Here is a 25,203-nt window from a genome sequence, read left to right as displayed (position 1 = left end):
TGTTTCTCAGGAATATATAAATAACAGACAAAGAGTGCAATATCCACTGAGAAATTAGAAACGACAAGAACAAAACAGTTTTAATATCATACGCCAGTCCAGTTCTCTCCAAAAGATAAAAAAAATATCCATTTCAGCCGTTACCGCTGATGTGGAAAAAAATTCACTCGTTAAAACCTCCACTCCCCTCGAAAAAATATATATGCATTCAATAAAGCAAAAGTGCTTGAACCCCCAAAAAATATATGCCCAGTTCTCGGACTGATAAAACTCTATGTAAAAATCTGCCACCAACTCGAACGCAAAACAAAACGAGAGAGAGAGAGAGAGAGAGAGAGAGAGAGAGAGAGAGAGAGAGAGAGAGAGAGAGAGAGACTAGAATAAAAACAAATATGACTGATATCAATGAAATATTCTGAAATGAATTTTGGGAACAATCCTGACAAAATAGTTGTGGTCAAAATACCTAATATTTGAGGCTGCTAGGGAAATCTCTCTCTTTCTCTCTTTAGAAATTGCTTTGCCAATGATCTATTTCTATCTTGGTACCTATCCTACTACAAAACTCTTTTATTTTGTTAAAGAAAAAAGCTGCATCATTTTCAAATGTTATGAACATTGCAGCAGCGTAAAGCCACATCAACAATGTTGAAAGCATTTGAAATGATGCAGATTTTTCCTTTAAAAAAATGTTTGTAGTAGAACGGATACCAAGATAAAAATATGAATAGGTCATTTGGCAAAGAAGTTGAGAGAGAGAGAGAGAGAGAGAGAGAGAGAGAGAGAGAGAGAGAGAGAGAGAGAGAGAGAGAGAGAGATTCATTTTGTCTCGTGTACATTTCCCTAACAGCCTCAAATATTTGATATTGTGACCAAAACTATTTTGTCAGGGATGTTCCCAAAATTTAGTTCAAAAACTTCATTGATATCAGCCATATTTGTTTTTCAGTTCTAGTTCCTCTCTCTCTCTCTCTCTCTCTCTCTCTCTCTCTCTCTCTCTCTCTCTCTCTCTCTCTCGTTTTGTTTTGTTTTTTGAGTTTTGGCAATTTTTCTGCATTCGCATTATCCTAGCAGCACCAATGGAAGCTCTGAAGCTTTGAATGATTTACGAGAACGTAATAAATAAATAAATACATAAATAAATGAATAATCCTATCAACAAATAAGCAATAACAACAAAACTCCCAGAACCCGCTTTTCCACAAAGAACAAGCTAAAAAAAAAAAACTCATTCCGACTCTTCATTTCCAAAAGTACACTTGCAACCGCTGTCGAAAAATCACGCCCGTTTCACGAAGTCTCATTTTATTCTTCTCTCTCTCTCTCTCTCTCTCTCTCTCTCTCTACTGCTTGTTCACATTTCTGCTTCACAACCAGCGAAATTCAACCGTAAAATAATGTTTATTCCATACTGATTCTGATTTGACAAAATGACTGTTTACACTTATTTAATTAGCGGTGGAGTTCATAGTCCACTACTACTACTAATAATAATAATAATAATAATAATAATAATAATAATAATAATAATAATAATAATATCACTATTTCATTACTAGGTGCAACGCTAACTAACCACCAATAATAATAATAATAATAATAATAATAATAATAATAATAATAATAATAATAATAATCGTTTATTCAAATGGAAAAAATATCCAAGGATATTAGTAATCTGTTAACTGGCTACAATTAGCAGGAATCTACTCGACGCAGCGTACAACTACTTACTAAAACTCATTTTGGGATTAAAGGGGGCTTCGGGAAGTTTTCCCGCCGTAAACGTCATCAACCAATAAACATTTAAGATCCTTGCCGATAAAAACGTCTTCATCCAATTAGCTTCTAAGACTCTTCTCGCCCCAAAAAATGGCTTCGACCAATCAGCGCCTACGATCCTTCCAGCTTCGACCAATTAGCGCCCGAGATTCTTCGAGGTTCTTCTCCCTCTGATAAAAATGATAACGACCGATAAGCATCAGTGGAATTTTTTTTTTCGTTCCCGAAAACGGTGGAAAACCAATTAATACGTAAGACTTCTTGGCGGTGTAGAATGGTAATAGAGCCGGTCAGCTTTGCGCATGCGTTAACCTCCACGTCCGGCGATGGAAGGGGGACTTCAAAAGTGCCTAATCAGCTTTGCGCATGCGCTACCGTCCCGCGATTCAAGGGGGACTTTGGAAATTAACTAACGAGCTTTGCGCATGCGTTAAGCTCCACGTCCAGTGATGGAAGGGGACTTCGGAAATGTCCTAATCACCTTTGCGCATGCGTTAACCTCCACGTCTAGCGATGGAAGGGTGACTTCGAAAAGTGCCTAATGAGATTTGCTCATGCGTTAACTCTCCACGTCCAGCAATGGAAGGGGGACTTCGGAAATATCCTAATCAGCTTTGCGCATGCGCTGCCGTCCAGCGATGGAAGGGTCGGGCCTTCGAAAAGTGCCTAATCAGCTTTACGCATGCGCTACCGTCCCGCGACGGCAGGGGGACCTGGGAAACGGCCCCACGAAGACGAACGAACTAACACCTTCAGCACCTACCTGAAAGCCATCGTAGGTCCACGACCCGAACTTCATGACGCAGGTCTGTTCGTCGAAGGGAAAGTACTCGACATCGATTTCGCAGGAGGACTTGTAAATGGCGGGAGGCTTCCATTCGACCAGGCCATTCCACGACAGCGTCGCCTTCGTCGACAAGGTCACCTCGAAGTTCCCGTCAGCACTACAAGGGGTTTGGGGGGATAGGGAGAGTAGCAGTAAGGGAGAGGGTGGTCATGGGGGTGTGGGAGAGGGGGGTAGGGGAGAGGGTAGGGAGGAGGGGTCAAGGCAAAGCCAGGATGGAATGCCAAATAAGCAAAGATCCGGAACCGAAAATAATAAAAAGAAGGAAACGATAAAATCGAAAATATAATTCACGGAATAGAAACGAAGGCGATGGTGGTAATAAATGATTGCGAACGATAAAATAATGAAAAATATAATTGGAATAAAAGAATATTGTATGTTGGAAAAATTTCCAAATAATAATAATAATAATAATAATAATAATAATAATAATAATAATAATAATAATAATAATAATAAAAAACACGGATAAGGATCAAAGTGAGGGAAGGGGGGAAAGAAGAGAAATTACGAATTATTACAGTGATTAAGCCTTCTGTAAATACATAACCCTACAGCATTACAATCTACATGACAGGAATAGCTTGTTTATAATACTTAAGCATACAATCAATATCAAATGTAATAGAACAATTCTTATATATTGTGGTTATGGGTAAATACAAGGTCTATACGTCTAAGCAAAATCAGGTCATGAGCAATACAAGGTAGGATAAATATTCATGAGATAAATAAAACTACTCATTGTAAGTGATGATTTTTCTAGCATCAATGGTTGTAGACGAATATCTATCTATCTATCTATCTATCTATATATATATATATATATATATATATATATATATATATATATATATATACACACACACAAATAAATAAATTAATTAATTAATTAATTAATTAATATATATATAAATAAATAAATAATATATATATATCTATATAAGTAAATAAATAAATTAATTAATTAATAAATATTAATATATATAAATATATATATACATATATGATATATATATATATGAGTGAGACATTACATCCCAAGAAATAAATCGTTTCAAGAAAGACATGGAAAGCACACAAAAATATTCATTTTTCAAAAGTGGGACACAGGAAGGTAAGTCTTACTTAAACCAAGAATTTCGCCTTGCTTAAAAATCAAGAACCATTACCGGGTCCAGTGACCCCCGAGGCAAAATAACTCACGCCTTTCATAAACCTCGTTTCTGAATTGGGTCGTGAACTCTCTCCAACCTACCTTACGAGGAAAAAGGTCGACAGCTCCATAAGGAGTGTGTCACACGACCGAGAATTAGCGACGGTGGGTTAACGGTTTGTGGAACACTTTTACCTACTGTACATTCGTGGTGGTCGCTCGTAAGACAATAAACACCTCGCTTCAGGTATAACTTTTATTAGAGGCCGTCGGGATTGGCAAGCTGATGATCTCAGCTACACCAAACCGGTTGAAAGACAGGGGAAATGGTTCAAGTAATTTAATTTTTTTTTTTGCAGAGACCATCGGGATTGGCAAGCTGATGATCTTAACTAAACCAAACCTGATAGAAAGAAAGGGGAAATGGTTCAGGTAATTTTTTTTATCGGAGGCCGTCGGGATTGGCAAGCTGATGATCTTAGCTAAACCAGACCCGATAAAAGACAGGGGAAATGGTTCAGGTGATTTTTTTGTCAGAGGCCGTCGGGATTGGCAAGCGGATGATCTTACCTAAACCAAACCCGATGGAAAGACAGGGGAAATGGCTCGGGTAATTTTTTTTTAAAGAGGCCGTCGGGATTGGCAAGCTGAAGTTCTTACCTAAACCAAACCCGATGGAAAGAAGGAGGAGAGAGGAAAAACAAAGAAGGAAAGACTAATGAGGTAAATAAGATATATTGCCAATTACAGAACACTTCACTGGAAATCTTCACCAGTATGGAACAAAGAAGTGAAGTATGTAATTTTAACAGTAATAAAATATTATTCTACTCATTCTCAATTTCCATAAGAAATGAAATAAAGAATTTGATACAGTCAGGTGCTAAAAACAACTGGACAGTCTTATAATTAATTTTGAAAACCAAACTGTAATGGATTTTCTAATTCAAAACTGTTTAATCACGTATTTTGTAACTTTCATATCTGGGTGTTAATATACACTTTCTTCAAAGTATTTACCCTTTGTAAAGTAATTCACTGATTTTCAATGGGACTGTTTTGCATTTTTGGTAGAACTGTTAAGGAAAACTAGATTCCGCCTCTTTCACTAAGCAATACCAATTTGATTAACTCTGAAAACAAAAAAAAAAAAACTAACGCTATTGTGCAAAGCCATTTAATACAATTATAATTCGTATAAAATTCATCGAACTTAATTATTTTACATACTTGGCTCCATCATGTTTATTCTGTGGCCCCTACTTGCGAAAATCTTTCTGTGGCCCCTACTTCAGAAAATCTTTCCGTGGCCCGTACTTTCGAAAATCTTTCTGTGGCCCCTACTTCAGAAAATCTTTCCGTGGCCCGTACTTTCGAAAATCTTTCTGTGGCCCCCACGTCAAAAAAACTTTTCTGTGACCCCTACTCTCGAAAATCTTTGTGGCCCCTACTTCCGAAATCTTTCTGTGGCCGCCCCACGCCCCCAAAAAAAAAAATTCTGCCTTGGGAACGACTGAGCTACACCAACCAAATCTATCACGCAGCCACTCTGGTGCACTTCCTGGATACTGGTTAAAAAATGCGTCAGATCAGACTCAATATATCTGGAGGCTCCTCAAGCAATATGTCCCCCTCACCTGACCCGATCTTCCTCATGAGCAATCAATCTTCGTTTCCTGTCGTTATTTGCTTTTAATGGCGGGATCCATCGCCCTCTCCTGTCCTCTCCATGAGTAATGAGGAACCTCTCTCTCTCTCTCTCTTTCTCTCTCTCTCCTCACTTTATACCTGCTGTCTTCTCTCACTTATGAGTCCCGTTTCTTGAGGAAAGGGAAGAAAAGTTGGATGAGGGAACGCCTTGATCCTTCTTCTTCAACAGCAATTCTTCTTCTCTTTCTTCTTCTTAATGAATCCGGGGCATGACAGTCATGGCATTATAGGACCAGAGTATAACTGTTTCGTCCTCTGAGTGCTGTTAATACATTTCTCGTGTTAAGATTTATCGAGATATTAACACCTCGATCGCTTTTATATCTGATATACTGAGTCTCAACCGCGGGCTTATACGTCTCTATTTTATAGTTTTCAGAATTTGGCTTGAATGTTTCGGCAGTGCAAAAGCATTTCTTCACTTTATACTTTTACCATTTGGTTTATTCTCTCTCTCTCTCTCTCTCTCTCTCTCTCTCTCTCTCTCTCTCTCTCTCTCTCTCTCTCTATCTTAGCATCAATTCAACACTGCTGTATCTCTCTCTCTCTTTCTCTTCTCTTCTCTACTAAGTATCCACACTATTGTATTTCTCTCTCTCTCTCTCATTGTTTTCAATTCTCTCTCTCTGATCTCTCTCTCTCTCTCTCTCTCTCTGTCTCTCTCTCCTTCCCTCTTGGCATTGTTTTCAATTTTACACTACAGCTTTCTCTCTGCTATGTATCCAAACTTATTGTATTTCTCTCTCTCTCTCTCTCTCTCTCTCTCTCTCTCTCTCTCTCTCTCTCTCTCTCTGCCGGGCTTCCCTTCCCGAAGCCTTATTTCCAGGGGCTTAATCAAGCATCCCAAAACGTCGCGGCGCTAATGGCGTGGTGTTTCTCGGCGTGTAACCCCTTTAGAATCTCATCTGGCGGCTGAATTTGAGTAGTGGTTCTCAGTCGGTAACCGTGTCCTTCCTCTCATCCTACGCGTCGTATTCCTGTTTGCATAAGCTTACGGTTACAAGAGGAGCTCGAGTTTATGGACATTCCTGCGGCCGTATTATGGAGATGACGACTCCACAGGGAGGGGGGGTGTGGCGGGTCCTTTGAATTCTCCGAAATATTATTCTGGTTTCGGTTCAAATTCGTCAATTCCCGTCACAAATGTTCCTGGAGGAGGAGGAGGAGGAGGAGGAGGAGGAGGGAGGAGGAGGAGGTTGTTTACTGTGAGGAAACATAGCCCAGATTCGACTGAGGTTTGGAAAAAACTTATTAGATTGATAAACAAATATATATTTTTCTTCCTCTTTAACTTCATGTTCCAGACGAATTCCCCAGATTCGGCGGGAACTTTTCTGTAGTTTGGAACTCTGATAAATAACTTTTTACAAGCCCGGTTTTCTCTTGTGCTGCAGATTTTAATGAAAAATTTGTAATTAAAGAATCTCACTAAGTCCACGTCGGAAGGTGAGTGAGAACCGGGACTTTGAACAAGTACTCTCGTAGTTTATTCTACATTTTCAAGAGAACTTGAAAACGGAATAAACTACGAAAGTACTTGTTCAAAGTCCCGGTTCTCACTCACCTTCCGACGTGGACTTAGTGATATTCTCAAGCACGCGTTCCTTCGTGCTGTATTGGATAATTAAAGAAAGACGCTTATAACTAATGAAAGAGAGGAATTATTAAAGAAAGGAAGTATTAAAGAGAGGAATTATTAAAGAGAGGAATTATTAAAGAAAGGAATTATTAAAGAGAGGAATTATTCAAGAAACATGAATGGTTTGCTTGCTGTTGTATTTCCAGGAAGGATTTCCTTGCAATGAACTAAATGAACTGCCCCATAAATAGTGCGTATTTGATTAAGCACAATTCTACAAGAATGTGGGTTTGTAATTTGTTTTTTCACATAAGGAAAGATGTTTAGATACGAAGAAAATCTCATATATAAACAAATATGGGTCACTGATATTTGTAATTTCACATAAGGAAAGATGTCTGGGTACGAAGAAAATCATATACTCGTATATGTACAAATATGGGTCACTGATATTTGTTAATTTCACATAAGGAAAGATGTTTAGGCATGAAGAAAATCTTATATATGAACAACTATGGGTCACTGATATTAATAATTTCACATAAGGAAAGATGTCTGGATACGAAGAAAAGCTTATATATGAACAAATATGGGTCATGATATTTGTAACTTCACATAAGAGACACGTCACAATATGCAAATAGGAAGCCTCCGAATCGCATTCAGAATTAGACCCACTTAAACTAGAAGCACAATACAGACCTCATTTCGCAATCCTCCAAATCGCGGATTTTTGATTTTCAAAATAGCACAGAGAGAGAGAGAGAGAGAGAGAGAGAGAGAGAGAGAGAGAGAGAGAGAGAGAGAGAGAGAGAGAGAGAGAGAGGTTCATCCAGCCTCCACTGATCTTGAACCTAAGCCTATTACCGGGGGCGACTTCCATACGAAAAGAGAAGAATAAAAAGGAAAAATCCTAACGATAATTATAATTATTCCTCTTTGTAGAATCCCATTAGTGGGTCTTAAACGTATCAATCCATTCGAGCCGGAAAATTTTCATAATTAAAATCTTCGAGTTACCGATCGGTCGCGGTAATGAGCTTTGACATTCAGCTTCAATATTTACGATCCCAAAGTGAATTCATTACGGTGCTCTCGGTACAGGGAAGCAGTTTTTAACACCCACTTCTGATATGGAAAGGGCGCTGGAATAAAATGCAAAGGATAGTGGTCACGCACAGAAAGACCGGTCATATGAAGAGAGAGAGAGAGAGAGAGGTTATAGTGATCAAATGTGTATAATACGTTGGTTAATTGCAGAAATGACAGTGGTCAATAACAGAGAAGTTAGTGGTCATTTTTTTAGGAAAGGAAAGTCAGCTTCTGTTTTTTTAAGAAATAAAAGTCAGCTTCTGTTTTTAAGAAATAAAAGTCAGCTTTTGTTTTTTAAGAAATAAAAGTCAGCTTCTGTGTTTTAAGAAATAACAGACAGTTTCTGTTTAAAAAAATGAAAGTCAGCTTCCGTTTAAGAAATAAAGTCATCTTCTGTTTTTTAAGAAATAAAAGTCAGCTTTTGTTTTTTAAGAAATAAAAGTCAGCTTCTGTTTTTTAAGAAATAAAAGTCAGCTTCTGTTTTTTAAGAAATAAAAGTCAGCTTCTGTTTTTTAAGAAATAAAAGTCAGCTTTTGTTTTTAAAAATAAAAGTCAGCTTCTGTTTAAAAAATGAAAGTCATCTTCTGTTTAAGAAATAAAAGTCAGCTTCTGCTAAGAAATAAAGGTCAGCTTCTGTTAAGAAATAAAAGTCAGCTGCTGTTTAAAAAGTAAAAGTCAGCTTCCGTTTAAGAAATAAAAAGGGCCGCGGCTCATGCAGCATTATACCGAGACCACCGAAAGACAGATCTATTTCTGATGTCCTTGATTAGACGCTGTACAGAAAACCCGACTGCGCCGAAGAAACTCCGGCGCATTTTTTACTTGTTTTGCAAATATGATCACCCCAGAGACTTGTCTCTCCGCCTTCCGACATCTCTCCCTACAAGGTGAGCAACAGAACAGGCTATGCTAGGACATGGCTACTGCGGAAAGATTGTGAGTCAAGATTCTCGGGTTTTATTTCCGGTTTATTGTTTGATTATTAGAAGTTCATTCTCCCTTTCAGCTTCTACTAGACGGAATAAATGAAATAGCCCGGGTAAGGAAGAAGAGACCGCTGGTTTAGAAATGGAACGTAGAGACAAGAGGAGAAATATGGGAAACATGTTTTTCGAATTGACAATACTTCTTTAAACACACATCATTTACACATACATGTATATGTTTATATATATATATATATATATATATATATATATATATATATATATATATATATATATATATATATATATATATATATATATATATATATAATATATATATATATATATATATATATACTATATCTCCGTATATATACATAATGGTTATATATATATAATATATTCGTAATATACAGTATATGTAATTAAATATATATATAAAATCATATATATATATATATAATATATATATATATGTATATATATATATATATATATATATATATATATATATATATATATATATATATATATATATATATATATATATATATATTTATCCTTGTTTTAGCCAAGAGGTCGCATATTTCATTAACTGATATCCTGATGATTTAAAATCCTCGAAACCCCTTAAAAATATATATAAACAAACGTCTGTAAGCAATCAAAGCACGATTTCTTGTGAAACAGAATGATGGTAAATAATGAATAACTATCAATACACAACACATACTCGAATTTATTGTTGCGCAGCTTAACACAAGAAGATACTCGAGAAAATAAACTATCCAGAGCTACTATATCCTAGAAATTAAACTACTCAGATCTACTAGTATATCCCAGAAAGGAATATATAAGCATAACGAAAAATGCAATTACGGCTAATTTGAATTCGTCATTCTAGTCACCGAATTTACTAGAGTGGTTACGTTCGCTTTCCAATCAATATACATAAATCATTTTGAGTCAAAAGCTACAGTAATGTAAATGAGAGACAGTGTTTTTCCCAAATACAAAAAAAAAAAAAAAAAAATTTGTCTCTCACTTAAATTACTGTGGCTTTTTACTCATTATTTCCTGTCACAATATAGCGATGCACCACAGATAAATAATTCTCTTTCTTACCAAGACTACGATCATAAAAATAATGATAATAATAATCTCGAAGTTACGAATTCTCATTTCTTTCCTGAGTTTTCCATCTCTTAAGAGAACAAAGTGATGGATCGCACTAAATGGGAAATGTTTCTCTCTCTATCCCGTAAGACTTGTTCGACGAAACTCTTGCTTTTCTCAGGAGTCCTGTAAATTCATCTCTCTCTTCTCGAAGGGTTTTTCCTAAGCAGGATAAGAATGTTCGCACAAGCTACTTTCATCTCGATAGCAACGTCAAGATTTTATTTTTTCAAGTACGAATACAAAATTTGTTTTTCCACTTTGAAGATTTATTTTTTTTTTGACTGACGTGAGACGAGATGATCTTATTTTCAAACTATAACAGAAACCTATTAATTATCATTCTAACAATCTTAACCAAATTATTATCATTCTAACAATTGTACATTATTGCTAGCAAGTGCTAGTTACCGTTCGCACTTGCTAGTTCCCATATGATGTCCGTAACTGGTTCAGTTCAAAAGCTCTAATCAAGGTTCAATTGATACTTGACCTTCTAACATGCTGTTTTATGAACCTGACCTTATTCTGCAGATAAGCATCATTAGTTAAGGACACATATCAAATCTAGGTCTTCTTTTCGTATAGTTCAGCACTACCCCAAAATGGAAGACTGCCGTATCTGCAGAAATACAAAAGTGACAAAAATGGTAGATGCTGCAGTTTTCCCTTGCCTTACTACTGATTTTGCAGATGCTGCAAATGGGGCCCCCTAAATAAAGCATTGAAGACTCATCCTGAAACTGCAGTAACTTGTGTATTAGTGTTTCAGGAGCCCATTAGGTGGCATGTCTCAATTTCGAAAATTTTGCAGATACTGCAGTTTTCCATTTTAAGACATCATATTATATGATGTCCGCAGCTCGCTTAGTTCAAAAGTTATGGACAAGGCTGAATTACTACTTGACCTTTTGAGAGTTTTGTATGAAACTGACCTTATTCTGCATATCAGCATCATTAGTTAAGAAGGCTTACCAAACCTAGGTCTCCTTTTCGTTTAGTTTAATAATTAAGGCCAAGGTTAAATTCCAGTTTGACCTTTGACCTCAAAAAAAAAAAGACCAAAATTCATATTTTCACCTTCCCAGGTCGTAATCATTTCTTGCCAGCCTTTGGTGGAATGTTCGTAAAACTACGCAAATAACATTATGAGTAACACAATTACCACTGAGAAACAACCCAGAACAAAGCGTTGCCTCCTAGTATAAAGTAACTGATGAAGACAGGTGAGCATTACTTTCATTTATACAGCGAGGGAACCGTAACAAAAGTCATTTAAATTACAAAGTGACAGACCAGCACAAACATTACTTTCTGTTGTATATACTTGATTATTAAAATATACGCCAGTTCGCAAAGCTATGGCATAAATTCCCTAAGAGACGAATGTCCCAAGGCAAGGAGTTTCTCCAACAGACTCATTCAGTTCCCTAAAAGGGCCAATTTCTGGAAAATTTTTTCCTTGGAAGAGAATTTACTTTGCTGACGATTCTCCTTAACGATCAAATTCCCCAAATGGCCAACGTTCCCTAGAAGGTGAATTTCCCTGGCAAAAAATGTCCTTAAAAGGCAGAAATTCCCACAGGTGACGGATTTCCCCTAGCAGGAAATTGACTTATTACTAAAAAAATTTCCCGAGCATTTCTCAGCATTCGAATTCCCCTAGCAGCAGGCAATTGACTCATTTTCCTACCAGACAAATTTCCCCAGCATTCGAATTCCCCCTAGCAGACAATTTCCTCATTTCCCTCCCAGACAAATTTCCCCAGCATTCGAATTCCCAAATTTCCCCAGCATTCAATTTCCCTAGCAGACAATTTACTCATTTTTCCCCGTCAGACAAACTTTTTCCTATCAGCATTCAATTCCCCTAGCAGACAATTTCCTCATTTCCCTCCCAGACAAATTTCCCCAGCATTCGAATTCCCCCTAGAAGACAATTGACTCATTTCCCTACCAGACAAATTTCCCAGCATTCGAATTCCCCTAGCAGACAATTTCCTTGGAAAAGCAAAAATTCCGAAGGAGACGAATTTTCCAACCAAGCAAATTTCCCTAGAACTCGAATTCCCCCTCCCCCACCCCTCCCCTAGCAGCAGCAGCAGCAGCAGCAGACGCAGCACACAGCAACGGAAGGCAGACAATCGCCCTTCACAGCATACTTGCATGAGATGCCAAGATAATACGCGCCGGTTGCAATCACTCTCATTCATATGCAATCACTTGTGCTTGTTGGTATCTTCATCAATTCTTGAGGAATGGAAGAACACGATATAGAGCCTGCCTCTCTCTCTCTCTCTCTCTCTCTCTCTCTCTCTCTCTCTCTCTCTCTCTCTCTCCTTCCTCTTTGGGACTTTGGGATGAAGTGTGCAGCTTCTCTGATAGATGATGGACGGCAAAGGAAAGGTTGATTTTTATTTGTTTACGTACTGTTTACATTTTGGGGATTTCCTGAGGTTACCACCAAAGCCTGGTTGATTTGATCCTTGATATTAGACAACAACCTAAAAGTACCATTTTGTTTATGACACGACTAGTCTCAAAAAGACAGACATGGGAAACCAACTCTTCATCTTTCATTTCTGAATGCGCCATCATTGTCTTCTGTCCCTCACCCTACATGTTCTCTCTCTTTCTCTATGTCCCTCATCCTACCCTATACCCCGAGGTATCCTATCCCTGGTATCCTTATCCTTGGTATCCTATTCCTCTTATCCTGGCCATGCACAACCTCGTATTAGACGCCACTAGCTCTTCGACATAAAAAAGTTCCTTCGTGTTAGATGTGGAAATTTGGGAGAGGCTTTCCAAAGGTCTAAGTTTTGCAGTACATTCAGAGCTTAAATTTGAATAAGAGTCCTTTTCAAATACAGGAATGGAGTGGAATGTAAACCTTCGGCCAAAGACCAAGCGCTGGGACCTGTGAGGTCATTCAGCGCTGAAAGGGAAAGAGAGAATACAAAAGGTTTTAAAGGTTTACCAGGAGGAAAACATCGCGCTGCACTTCGAGGCAATTGTTAGGAGACGGTGGAAAGTATGGATGGAAGAAAATATGAACGGAGGTACAGTAAAAGGAATGAATTGGGTTGCAGCTAGGGCCCGAAGAGACGCTGCAAAGAATCTTAAGTAATGCCTACATTACACTACGGGGTTTTCAAAAACACTCTCAAAACAATTTGCTGAAAATATAAAAGCAATTTTGATGAGATTTATTTTAGGAGAGACAAATAAAGGAAGAGAGGAAACAGTCTTGAATCAGTTTTCACAAACACTGAACGGGATGGATGGACCATAACATCAAGAGGTCTAACGTACTGTTCTCTTCACTGGACTTTCATAAAGTATTCTTTAAGTTAATGCAGCAGAATAAAGTTAACAGCTCAACAGACTGTCATACATACATACATACATACATACATATATGTGTGTGTGTGTGTATCCTATCATAATCCCCAAAAAGTTCATATTGACAGTTGTTTCCCAGACTTCATCTAAGACCATCACTATTAAAAAAAATAATAAAAAAAAACGAAGGCATTCTATCACCCGTTATCGTTACTCTTGCCATCTCCATTTCTCTTGCGTTCTTAATGTCTTCTTTCCCCCTTTTATTCCCTTTCCACGATCTCTCCCTTTTCCACCCTTTCCAAAATACCTTTTCCCTAACCCTTTTAATCTTTCCCTCGTCTTTTCTCCCAAATTTCACAATCATTCTCTTTTTTTTTTTTTTTCCAAAGAGTGATGAAAACCGGGTACAAAAGCAAATTCTCGGCAAGAGAACCCGGACGACGAGAACCAGGTGTAAAGAACCCGCACCGAACCCGTACCCAGGGTTCGCAAAGCCCACTAACGAGCGCTAAGCGAAAGGGGAAACCCATCAAATGAAAACGCCAGCTCTTCCCAATCTCTTAATCTGTATCACGCTGAACACCTGAGAGGAGGAGGAGGGAGGAGGAGGAGGAGGAGGAGGAGGAGGAGGAGGAGGAGGAGGAGGAGGAGGAGGAGGAGGAGGAGGAGGAGGAGGAGGGGGAGGGAAGGGGAGGGTGAGGGGTGAGAAGAAAGGGCTGGGGTGGGTGGGGTGTGGGAGGGGAAGGATAAGAGCGGAGATGAAGAAGGAAGAGAGAGAGAGAGAGAGAGAGAGAGAGAGAGAGAGAGAGAGAGAGAGAGAGAGAGAGAGAGAGAGAGAGAGAGAGGCAGTAGAAAAAGAAAAGGAAAGGGGTCACGTCCCTATGATAAGGGGGAACAAGCACAGAGAGAGAGAGAGAGAGAGAGAGAGAGAGAGAGAGAGAGAGAGAGAGAGAGAGAGAGAGAAAATCCATTTCTCCCTCTGGCCGTTTGGCATTTAGCGCCATCTCGCTCGGGTGCCCGGATGAAATCCCGTTCATTATTCATACGTAAGGATACACAGTATCACACTGCCATTCTGGTTAGCTCTGAACAAGCGAAGCTTTAGGATTTTTTCCATGAATCTTCGTCACTTCCATTATGCTTCGGGTTTAGCAGACAGGCGTTTTAATTACTCGTTCTTGTTAGCTGGTGAATTAGCTCATTCATTCTATATAATCCTGACTTGAGTAATGTAACGATTTTGTTAATTTATAAATTCTATTGGTCTTGTGTTTATTAAGTTTTCTGTTCTTGACATTAATGACCCTCTCATTTCATTTCCTACAAATCATATTCAGCTAAAATTATTGCTGATATAAAAACCAAAGTAAAAAAAGAAATTTCGCATTTTCTTCGTAAGGAAAAATGTTATCATAAAGATCAATGCACACTAATATCTATAAAATGTCTCAGTTTATCTTAGTACCTTACATAATTCATTTAATCAATAACAGTCACTCATTTCATTAATTAGCCATCAACTGCAACCACGTCCATTTCCACAAGGAAACAAGTGGGCTATAAATTTGTTAATTTAAAAAAATGAAGATATCTTGGATTTATTTTTTACTGAGTATGCGTTCAGTCTATCCAGCCTAACAAAATTAACGACCAGACTGACATTTCAGGCCTCGAATTTGATGCCTTTCAAGACTGACGCGGAGATTTCGTTGGCCGTTTTCAGGAAGTCTCGGATCCTAAGTATATCTTAGTTTAACCAGACCACTGAGCTGATTAACAGCTCTCCTAGGGCTGGCCCGAAGGATTAGATTTATTTTACGTGGCTAAGAACCAACTGGTTACCTAGCAACGGGACCTACAGCTTATTGTGGAATCCGAGCCGCATTATGACGAGAAATGAATTTCTATCACCAGAAATAAATTCCTCTAATTCTTCATTGGCCGGTCGGAGAGTCGAACGCTCGGCCAACAGCGTGCTAGCCGGGAGCAATCTCGGATCTAGAGATGTAAATCCATTTAATGGGTTCCTGAAACCTTTATCACATCCAGTTGCATCGGAAGAACGCAAATGCCCCTCACAAATATCGACTGTTATTTTTGGAAACTCAGTAGTCTACGCAAGACTCGTCTATGATTCCCTACAGCGCTGAACTGGATTTAACTTGGGATCTAAATCGCTGTTTACGTCAATATTCGTGGTGTTTCATTGAAGATTACAGCGTTGAAAAACAAAATTCTTAATAGGCTCATTATTTCGCTAAAATGCCTGGCGTGATTTAATCAAGTGTCCTGCAAAACACGTTTTGAAAATAAAAACGATACGATGACTCCGTTTCCATGACTATGACAATTTACACATAATATAAAAATAGTGACTTAAATACTAATATATATATATATATATATATATATATATATATATATATATATATATATATATATATATATATATATATATATATATGACCCCTGCCACTTACACCAGATTTTAAAGGTTTATTGCAAGCGGCCACAAGAAGTATATTTCTGTGATGAGGTTAAATTTATGGACTCGACTCCCGAAAGAAATATCAGGAAGCGTAATTTTCTAATGATGCTGAATTTAACTAGGGTATGCGGTCATTTAAGAGCTTAATTCATTTAAACAACAGATAGATAGATAAATAAATATTTTAAACTTCTTAGTGAAGTATGTATTTCTCTTAATTATTCTTGCAAATTATCGATAATACGACATTTGTTAAAAAGCCAAGTTTCCGGATTGTCAGTACATGAGCGCATTTCTGATAATCCATTTTTTCCCAAAATACCCACACATGAAAAGTATGCAAATATATGAACATTTTATGATTCTCTCTCTCTCTCTCTCTCTCTCTCTCTCTCTCTCTCTCTCTCTCTCTCTCTCTCTCTCTCCTTATACGCGAAGAAAACTTTAACAATTGTCACTGATGAAAAACATACGAATTTAAACAGCTTTATAATTCTCTCTCTCTCTCTCTCTCTCTCTCTCTCTCTCTCTCTCTCTCTCTCTCTCTCTCTCTCTCTCTCTCTCTCATACGCAAATCAAACTTCAACAATCGTGCAGTAATTAAACAGCACCTGTGCCATGAGGATTTATAAAATCACACCCACTCCCGAACAGGGTAAAAACATGGAAAGCCCTCTCGTAAAATAGCAGGTTGCTGAAGAAGAAGAAAAATAAGAAGAAGGAGGAGGAGAAGAAGAAGAAAAATGAGAAGAAGAAGGAGAAAGAGAAGAAGGAGAAGGAGAAGGAGGAGAAGGAGAAGGAGAAGAAGGAGAAGGAGAAGGAGAAGGAGAAGGAGGAGAAGGAGAAGGAGGAGGAGAATAAGAATAAGACGAAGAAGGAGAAGAAAAAGAAGAAGAAGAAGGAGGAGGAGGAGGAGGAGGAGAATAAGACGAAGAAGAAGGAGAAGAAAAAGAAGAAGAAGGAGGAGAAGGAGAAGGAGAAGGAGAAGAAGAAGAAGGAGGAGGAAGAGGAGGAGAAGAATAAGAATAAGACGAAGAAGAAGGAGAAGAAAAAGAAGAAGAAGGAAGAGAGCAAGGAGGAGAGGAAGAAGAAGAAGCAGAAGAAGAAGAAGAAGAAGAAGAAAAAGAAGAAGAAGAAGAAGAAGAAGAAGAAGAAAAAGAAGAAAATCCCGTACCTGAGGAAAAGATATGAACGCATTCCCTATATTTCCTAGGTATTGCATCACCAACTGCCCCTCTAACTGTGCCCTGCTGGGCACTCCGTCATCGACCGGAGATTTGTAGCTCGAGGGAGACCCCGTTATTCTGACTCTCAAGTGATTAGGGATTGGCAAAAGGATCTGGCGGACGTTCAAGAGTTGCCTTTCCACAAATTTAGGTTTTTATTCTGGGTGCTCTTCTTACTATAATCTTATTTATCTTGGCTTCTACAAGATTTTATATAAATGTGTGTGTATTTATGTGTATTACATATGTATATATTTTTTTTTACAATTGCGGGAATTGTAGTGATTTAGTGGATGTGTATTTTGCGGATAATACCTACTGTAACTGAAAGTTGGATATTTGTATTATTGAAAAGAAAATGCTGCTAACATTAAAAGAAGCCATATATGTACAGTATATATATATATATATATATATATATATATATATATATATATATATATATATATATATATATATATATATATATATATACTTTTAATGTTGGTAGAATTTTCTCATAAATAATTCAAATATCCAACACTGAGCTACAGTCGATATATATATATATATATATATATATATATATATATATATATATATATATATATATATATATATATATATATATATATATATATATATATATATATATGTATGTATATGTATATATATGGCCTTAACATTAATAGCATTTTCCTTTCAATAACACATAGACTCAACCTTCAACTAACAGCTGGTATTATCCACAAAATCCAAATCCCTTAAACCATTGTAATACCCACAATTACATAAGAAAAAAAATGACCAGTAACGACTTAACATCCCCGAAAAAAAAAAAAATACACGCTAATTAATTACAAGGAACAAAACAGTGACCTTAAAAAACAAGAGAAAGGGTTAAACGGGTCTCTAATTTAGGGTAATTTGTCTGAATTCTTGTCTCATCATTAAACTTATTAAAGATCTCATTTTTCGTCTGAGTAAACACGAAATTATGAGGTTGGCGGAAGGTTCCGAGAATTTCGTACGGTCTATTTTCTGTTCCTAAAATTCAGTGATTTCTGTAATGCAGCAAAAGAAGTATATTTCTGTTCGTTGTTTAAGTTTATCTTTGTGAATGAGAAGGATATATATATATATATATATATATATATATATATATATATATATATATATATATATATATATATATATATATATATATATATATATATATATATATGTTTAAATTAATCTTTGTGAATGAGAAGGATATATATATATATATATATATATATATATATATATATATATATACACATTATATATATACACATTATATATACATATACAGTATATATGTATACAAACAAGGACTACGCTCACGGCTAATTACCCCTTTTGAAGTCTCGTTATATAAAGCTGTCAGCGTCTTATGTGAACCACATACTGATCAACTGTCCTAAGGCTAATAGAAAATACGAAAATGAAATAAAAATCAGTACATATCCCCCCGAAAACATATTAGAAAATCATAGAAGAAAATCAGCATAAAAAAACACCTTTTGCTTACAGACCGATCTCGGAGCCCGGACAAAAAAAAAAAAAAAAAAATTACAATAATCGTTGGCAAAGATAATGAATTCAACTTAAAACGACTTCAAGCACGTACTCGTGCGTCAAAAGGCTTCAAGCTGCAACAAATGCAAACAAAATTGGTCTCTCCGGTTCAGTAAACACGAATGGTGAACAAGCTCAAACTTTATCCGAGCGAGGAAATGATCGACTTACTTTCATGAATTGTTTTCTCGCGTGGATGCAGCGAGTCCTTTTTCATGGTGGAGTCAAAATGCTGTTTTAAAATTTAGCCTCAGTCATATTTTATTGAGTTACTTTCGTTTTTATTGCTAGTAATTTTGATATTAGGAATGATGTTTATGAAAGGTTAGCACCGATGTTTCGATAAACTGGATTACGATCTGTTTATTATTATTATTATTATTATTATTATTATTATTATTATTATTATTATTATATATATATGAACATATTGCTATTTTTATTTTATAATAATTGATCTATTCTTTCTGTTTCCTACTACTATCGTGTAAACAATATTTAATGGTCCTTTTTGACAAGTATGTGTGTGTGTGTTTATATATATATATATATATATATATATATATATATATATATATATATATATATATATATATATATATATATATACATATACAGTATACACACACACATATATAATATATATATATATATATATATATATATATATATATATATATATATATATATATATATATATATACAGATAGATAGGTGGATGGATAGATAGATAGACAGATAGACAAATAGCAGAAAAACTATCACCATACATTGACACTGACCACTGAGGCTCAAGAACTATTCCCCAGACATCTCCGTTCATCCGTGATTTTCATCTCATCGCTCGTACAGAAAAGAAGCCCCCCCTTTTAACCAACGGACCCAAACTCCGAGATATTTCAAATTGCAGATTAACTTCGTAATCAACGGAGGAAATAATGTTTTCCCAATCTAATATCCGACGGATTAAAGTTTTTGTTGGCAATTAACCAGGGGAGTCAAGTTTTCCCTCAGTAGACGCGTTGAGCATTCAAGTTTTCCTCAGCAGTCAGCCGCTGGAATAATGGTTCCCTTAACTAATTAACTGGCGAGTTAAAGCAAGCCGTCTTTTAACTATTTACAACATGTTTTTACAATAATTAACCACACAAATAACGTTTACGGGAGCTGATAATTTACAAAATTGAGATTTTGCACTTTCATATGATAATTTAAGGAGTAAAGTTTTGCACTTTCATCTGATAATTTACAGAATAAAGTTTGGCACTTTCGCACGATAATTTACAGAGTAAAGTTTTGCACTTTCATCTGATAATTTACAGAATAAAGTTTTGCACTTTCGTTTGATAATTTACAGAATAAAGTTTTGCACTTACATCTGATAATTTGCAGAATAAGGGTTTGCACTTTCATCTGATAATTTACAGAATAAGGTTTCGCACTTTCATCTGATAATTTACAGAATGAAATTTTCCTCTTTCATCTGATAATTTACAGAATGAAATTTTCCGCTTTCATCCGATAATTTACAGAATAAAGTTTGGCACTTTCATCTGATAATTCACAGAATAAAGTTTTCCACTTTCATCTGATAATTTACAGAATAAAGTTTTCCACTTTCATCTGATAATTTACAGAATAAAGTTTGGCACTTTCATCTGATAATTTACAGAATGAAGTTTTCCACTTTCATCTGATACTTTACAGAATAAGGTTTTTGCACTTTCATCAAGTGAAGGAATGAAGTTTTCAACAGGTGACAACTTACAGATGAAATTTCTAGTGGCAAAATGTATTTTCACCTTTTCTACTGAACCCTACCGAGAGAATGACGGTCGCCTCATAAGACAAGTAAGTGATTAATGTCTTCCATAATTAATAACTCACGGGTTAAGGTTTTCCTCGATAATCAAGTGGGGAAACACTTTTTCCTCCTATAAAACCAGACAGATTGAGAACAATATCGTTTTCCTCGTATACTGCCTTCCATATGATGAAGATAAATAACGTTTTCCTCATATATCACCTCTCAGATGAGGAAAAATTACCTTTTCCCCATACACCACGTTAAAGATGATGAGATAAATTTACCTTTTCCTCATATACCACCTTACAGATGATGAGGAAAAACGTTTTCCCTCATATAATACCTTACAGATGATGAGGAAAAACAACCTTTTCCTCATATACCACCTCACAGATGATTTGGAAAAATTACCTTTTCCTCACATACCACCTCAGTAGCTAATGAAAAATAAAGATTTCCCACAGTTAATAACTTACAAACCACACCACAGTTAGAACATCATCACTAAGAGCTATTGACGAAATACGCAACCAAAGCAGAAGTAAGGTTTAACAGAAAACAGACCATGCCTTCAAGAAGCATTTAAAGAGAAACAATACCAGATATGTACGGCGTTGGCGCATGAATATGTATGAGGCGGCCTGAACGCTCCGACGAGCCTAGTTCTAGGGGAGACTGCACAAGAACGTGGGCCCGAAGTAGACGCGCAAATATTGGGCGAAAAATTTCTCACTAGTTCGAAATAAACAAAAAATTGGGTCGAGGTTAAACGCCCGCTTTAAACGCCAGTATTTTTAGCTTGGGGACTGGTACAAACGCCTGTATTTGCAGCTTGGGAACTGGTACAAACGCCAGTATTTGCAGCTTGGGAACTGGTACAAACGCCTGTATTTGCAGCTTACAAACGCCAGAACTGGGGAACTACAAACGCCTGTATTTGCAGCTTGGGAACTGGTACAAACGCCTGTATTTGCAGCTTGGGGACTGGTACAAACGCCTGTATTTGCAGCTTGGGAACTGGTACAAACGCCTGTATTTGCAGCTTGGGAACTGGTACAAACGCCTGTATTTGCAGCTTGGGAACTGGTACAAACGCCTGTATTTGCAGCTTGGGGACTGGTACAAACGCCTGTATTTGCACAAACGCTTATTTGCAGAACTGGTACAAACGCCAGTATTTGCAGCTTGGGGACTGGTACAAACGCCTGTATTTGCAGCTTGGGGACTGGTACAAACGCCTGTATTTGCAGCTTGGGAACTGGTACAAACGCCAGTATTTGCAGCTTGGGGACTGGTACAAACGCCTGTATTTGCAGCTTGGGGACTGGTACAAACGCCTGTATTTGCAGCTTGGGGACTGGTACAAACGCCTGTATTTGCAGCTTGGGAACTGGTACAAACGCCTGTATTTGCAGCTTGGGAACTGGTACAAACGCCTGTATTTGCAGCTTGGGAACTGGTACAAACGCCTGTATTTGCAGCTTGGGGACTGGTACAAACGCCTGTATTTGCAGCTTGGGGACTGGTACAAACGCCTGTATTTGCAGCTTGGGGACTGGTACAAACGCCTGTATTTGCAGCCTGTATTTGGGGGAACTGGTACAAACGCCTGTATTTGCAGCTTGGGAACTGGTACAAACGCCTGTATTTGCAGCTTGGGGACTGGTACAAACGCCTGTATTTGCAGCTTGGGAACTGGTACAAACGCCTGTATTTGCAGCTTGGGAACTAGCACAAACTCCTGTATATGCAGTTTGGGGACTGGTACAAACGCCAGTATTTGCAGCTTGGGGACTGGTACAATCATAGGGTAATTAGTCTTTCTTATATTTAGCAATGCCGTATAAATCAAATCCATATTTATGTGTTGGTTACGTAGCAACAAAACCCTAACAAAAAATCACACACTGCGAACCGCTTTTAAACGTCAATATTCCCAGCTTGGGGACTGGTACAATCAGATGGTAATTACTTTTACTTAAATTTACCATTGCTGTATAAATCAAATCTATATTTATGCATTGGTTATGTAACAACAAAATCTCACTTAAAAATCACACGCCTGGGAACCGCTTTTAAAAGTCAATATTTTCACCTTGGGAACTGGAAAATTTAATTGATCATATTTATGCATTTATGGTTTCGTAGCAAAACGACCTAATTAAAAATGATACTCCTGGGAACTGCCGAAGTGGTATTAAAACACGAAGGCGCTTGGTTTGGACAACTCCTTGTTTTATTCCTTCCTCCAGCTCTACGACTATAAATGTTTATCTATAAAATATATATCTGTAATTATTGTTATTATTAAAATAGTATAACCAGACCACTGAGCTGACTATCAGCTCTCATAGGGCTGGCCGTATATATCTATAATATATATATATATATATATATATATATATATATATATATATATATATATATATATATATATATATATATATATATATATATATATATATATATATATATATATGTGAAAAATCCTGTAAGTTGATACATAAATAGGTCTATATGTAACGAAGTTAACTAAAAATACCGAATACAGTAATGAATAAATAAACAATGAATGAATGAATAAACAATGAGTGAAAAATATAGCAATAAAACTAAATGTACAGAGTAAATCAGTACCAAAATAAATACACACACTTATTAAAATTCAGCCCTAAAATTAAAGAATGCGAATGTCACTTCAAAAATTAAAAGAATCATAAAAATCACGGCTCCGTTTTCCAAAATAACACGACAGTCCCAAAAATGTGTACTCGTATATAAATTTTAGACTCATCCGAGTTTCAACCTCCCGAGGAAAAACAACGAATTATTAATGCACTATTTTTTTTAATGGCAATTCTAACAACACCTCAAGCGTAAAATAAAAAAAAAACGAGTAAAAATAAGTTTTTTCGGCGCAATCGAGTTTTCTGTACAGCGCATAATCAAGGCCACCGAAAATAGTTCTATCTTTAGATGGTCTCGTTATAATGCTGTATGAGCCGCGGCCCATGAAACTCTCAGCCAGCCGTGGTGGCCTGGTGTTGTTGCGTTGCCAGAAGCACGATTATGGCTAAATGTAACCTTAAATAAAATAAAAAACTACTGAGCCTAGAGGGCTGCAATTTGGTATGTTTGACGATTGGGGATGGATGATCAACATGCCAATTTGCAGTCCTCTAGCCTCAGCAGTTTTTGAGATCTGAGGGCGGACAGACAAAGCCAGCAAATTATGAAAAGCATGTCACAAACAAGAATCCCACGGAGGTAAATTAAGATGGAAATTAAGACACATCTTTGAAAACAATTCGATTCGGTATAAACTCCCGAGATATCGTCAGGATGTCGAGGCCTCAGAAAATATTTGAACAAAGTTTCATCTCGATTTTCTTAATCTTTTTTTTTTACGGAGATAATTTTCGTCACGATTTCATGCTTAATGATTTGTAAATTGAAGAAGAAGGAGGAGGAGGAGGAGGAGGAGGAGGAGGAGGAGGAGGAGGAGGAGGAGGAGGAGGAGGAGGAGGAGGAGGAGGGGAAATAATTCTTAATTAACGAATCCACAAAAATATTCACAAGAAAAAGAAGAGGGGGAGGAGGAGGAGGAGGAGGAGGAGGAGGAGGAGGAGGAGGAGGAGGAGGAGGAGGAGGAGGAGGAGGAGGAGGAGGAGAAATAATTCGCAATTAACGAGCCCACAAAAATATTCACGGGAGAGAAAACGACCAAAATCCAACTTGGATCTAATTTCCCGAAGAAAAGAAAACGATTTTAACAGAGGAACCAGGGGGGAATGTTCCCCCCACCCTTCCCCCAGCGAAAAATAGGGGATTGGAAACCCCATATATGGATTTCTGATGAAGCTTAATTACCAAAAAGAAACTGGATCCTTGGGAGTGGAAAACGAAATCCAGTGGGTCATCATAAACTCTTCACCTGAGCTGATTCATCTGTCTATGAGTATCGACCTGGTGGAAAAAGCCTAATTAACGAGAGAGAGAGAGAGAGAGAGAGAGAGAGAGAGAGAGAGCGATCTAATTATCTCGACCTCAGAATTTTTAAAGAGAGAGAGAGAGAGAGAGAGAGAGAGAGAGAGAGAGAGAGAGAGAGAGAGAGAGAGAGAGAGAGAGAGAGAGCTAATTATCTCGATCTCAGAATTTTTAAAAAGAGAGAGAGAGAGAGAGAGAGAGAGAGAGAGAGAGAGAGAGAGAGAGAGAGAGAGAGAGAGAGAGAGTCTAATTATCTCGATCTCAGAATTAAAAAAAAATAGAGAGAGAGAGAGAGAGAGAGAGAGAGAGAGAGAGAGAGAGAGAGAGAGAGAGAGAGAGAATCTAATTATCTCGATCCCAGAATTTTAAAAAATCGAGAGAGAGAGAGAGAGAGAGAGAGAGAGAGAGAGAGAGAGAGAGAGAGAGAGAGAGAGAGAGAGAGAGAGAATCCTGTCATCAGTGATCGCAGTTCGTTGTGTCTTTGTCGTTATTGCTGCC

At 37.1% G+C, this 25,203-nt stretch overlaps 1 protein-coding gene across 2 annotated transcripts in view; it reads right to left on the bottom strand.

The window, feature by feature from the left end:
- The window catches only part of nAChRalpha4 (nicotinic acetylcholine receptor alpha4), a 734,137-nt gene that overhangs the window by 136,964 nt on the left and 571,970 nt on the right, over positions 1-25,203 (bottom strand). For both annotated transcript variants that reach the window (XM_067099219.1, XM_067099220.1), the window contains exon 4: positions 2,546-2,726. In XM_067099219.1, coding sequence (XP_066955320.1) covers positions 2,546-2,726 — 181 coding nt within the window. The remainder of the gene's footprint in view (positions 1-2,545; positions 2,727-25,203) is intronic.

Source organism: Macrobrachium rosenbergii, chromosome 55 (assembly GCF_040412425.1).
Source record: "Macrobrachium rosenbergii isolate ZJJX-2024 chromosome 55, ASM4041242v1, whole genome shotgun sequence".
In the NCBI taxonomy this organism is placed as follows: Eukaryota; Metazoa; Arthropoda; class Malacostraca; order Decapoda; family Palaemonidae; genus Macrobrachium; species Macrobrachium rosenbergii.
This window is presented reverse-complemented; position numbering and strand designations above follow the sequence as displayed.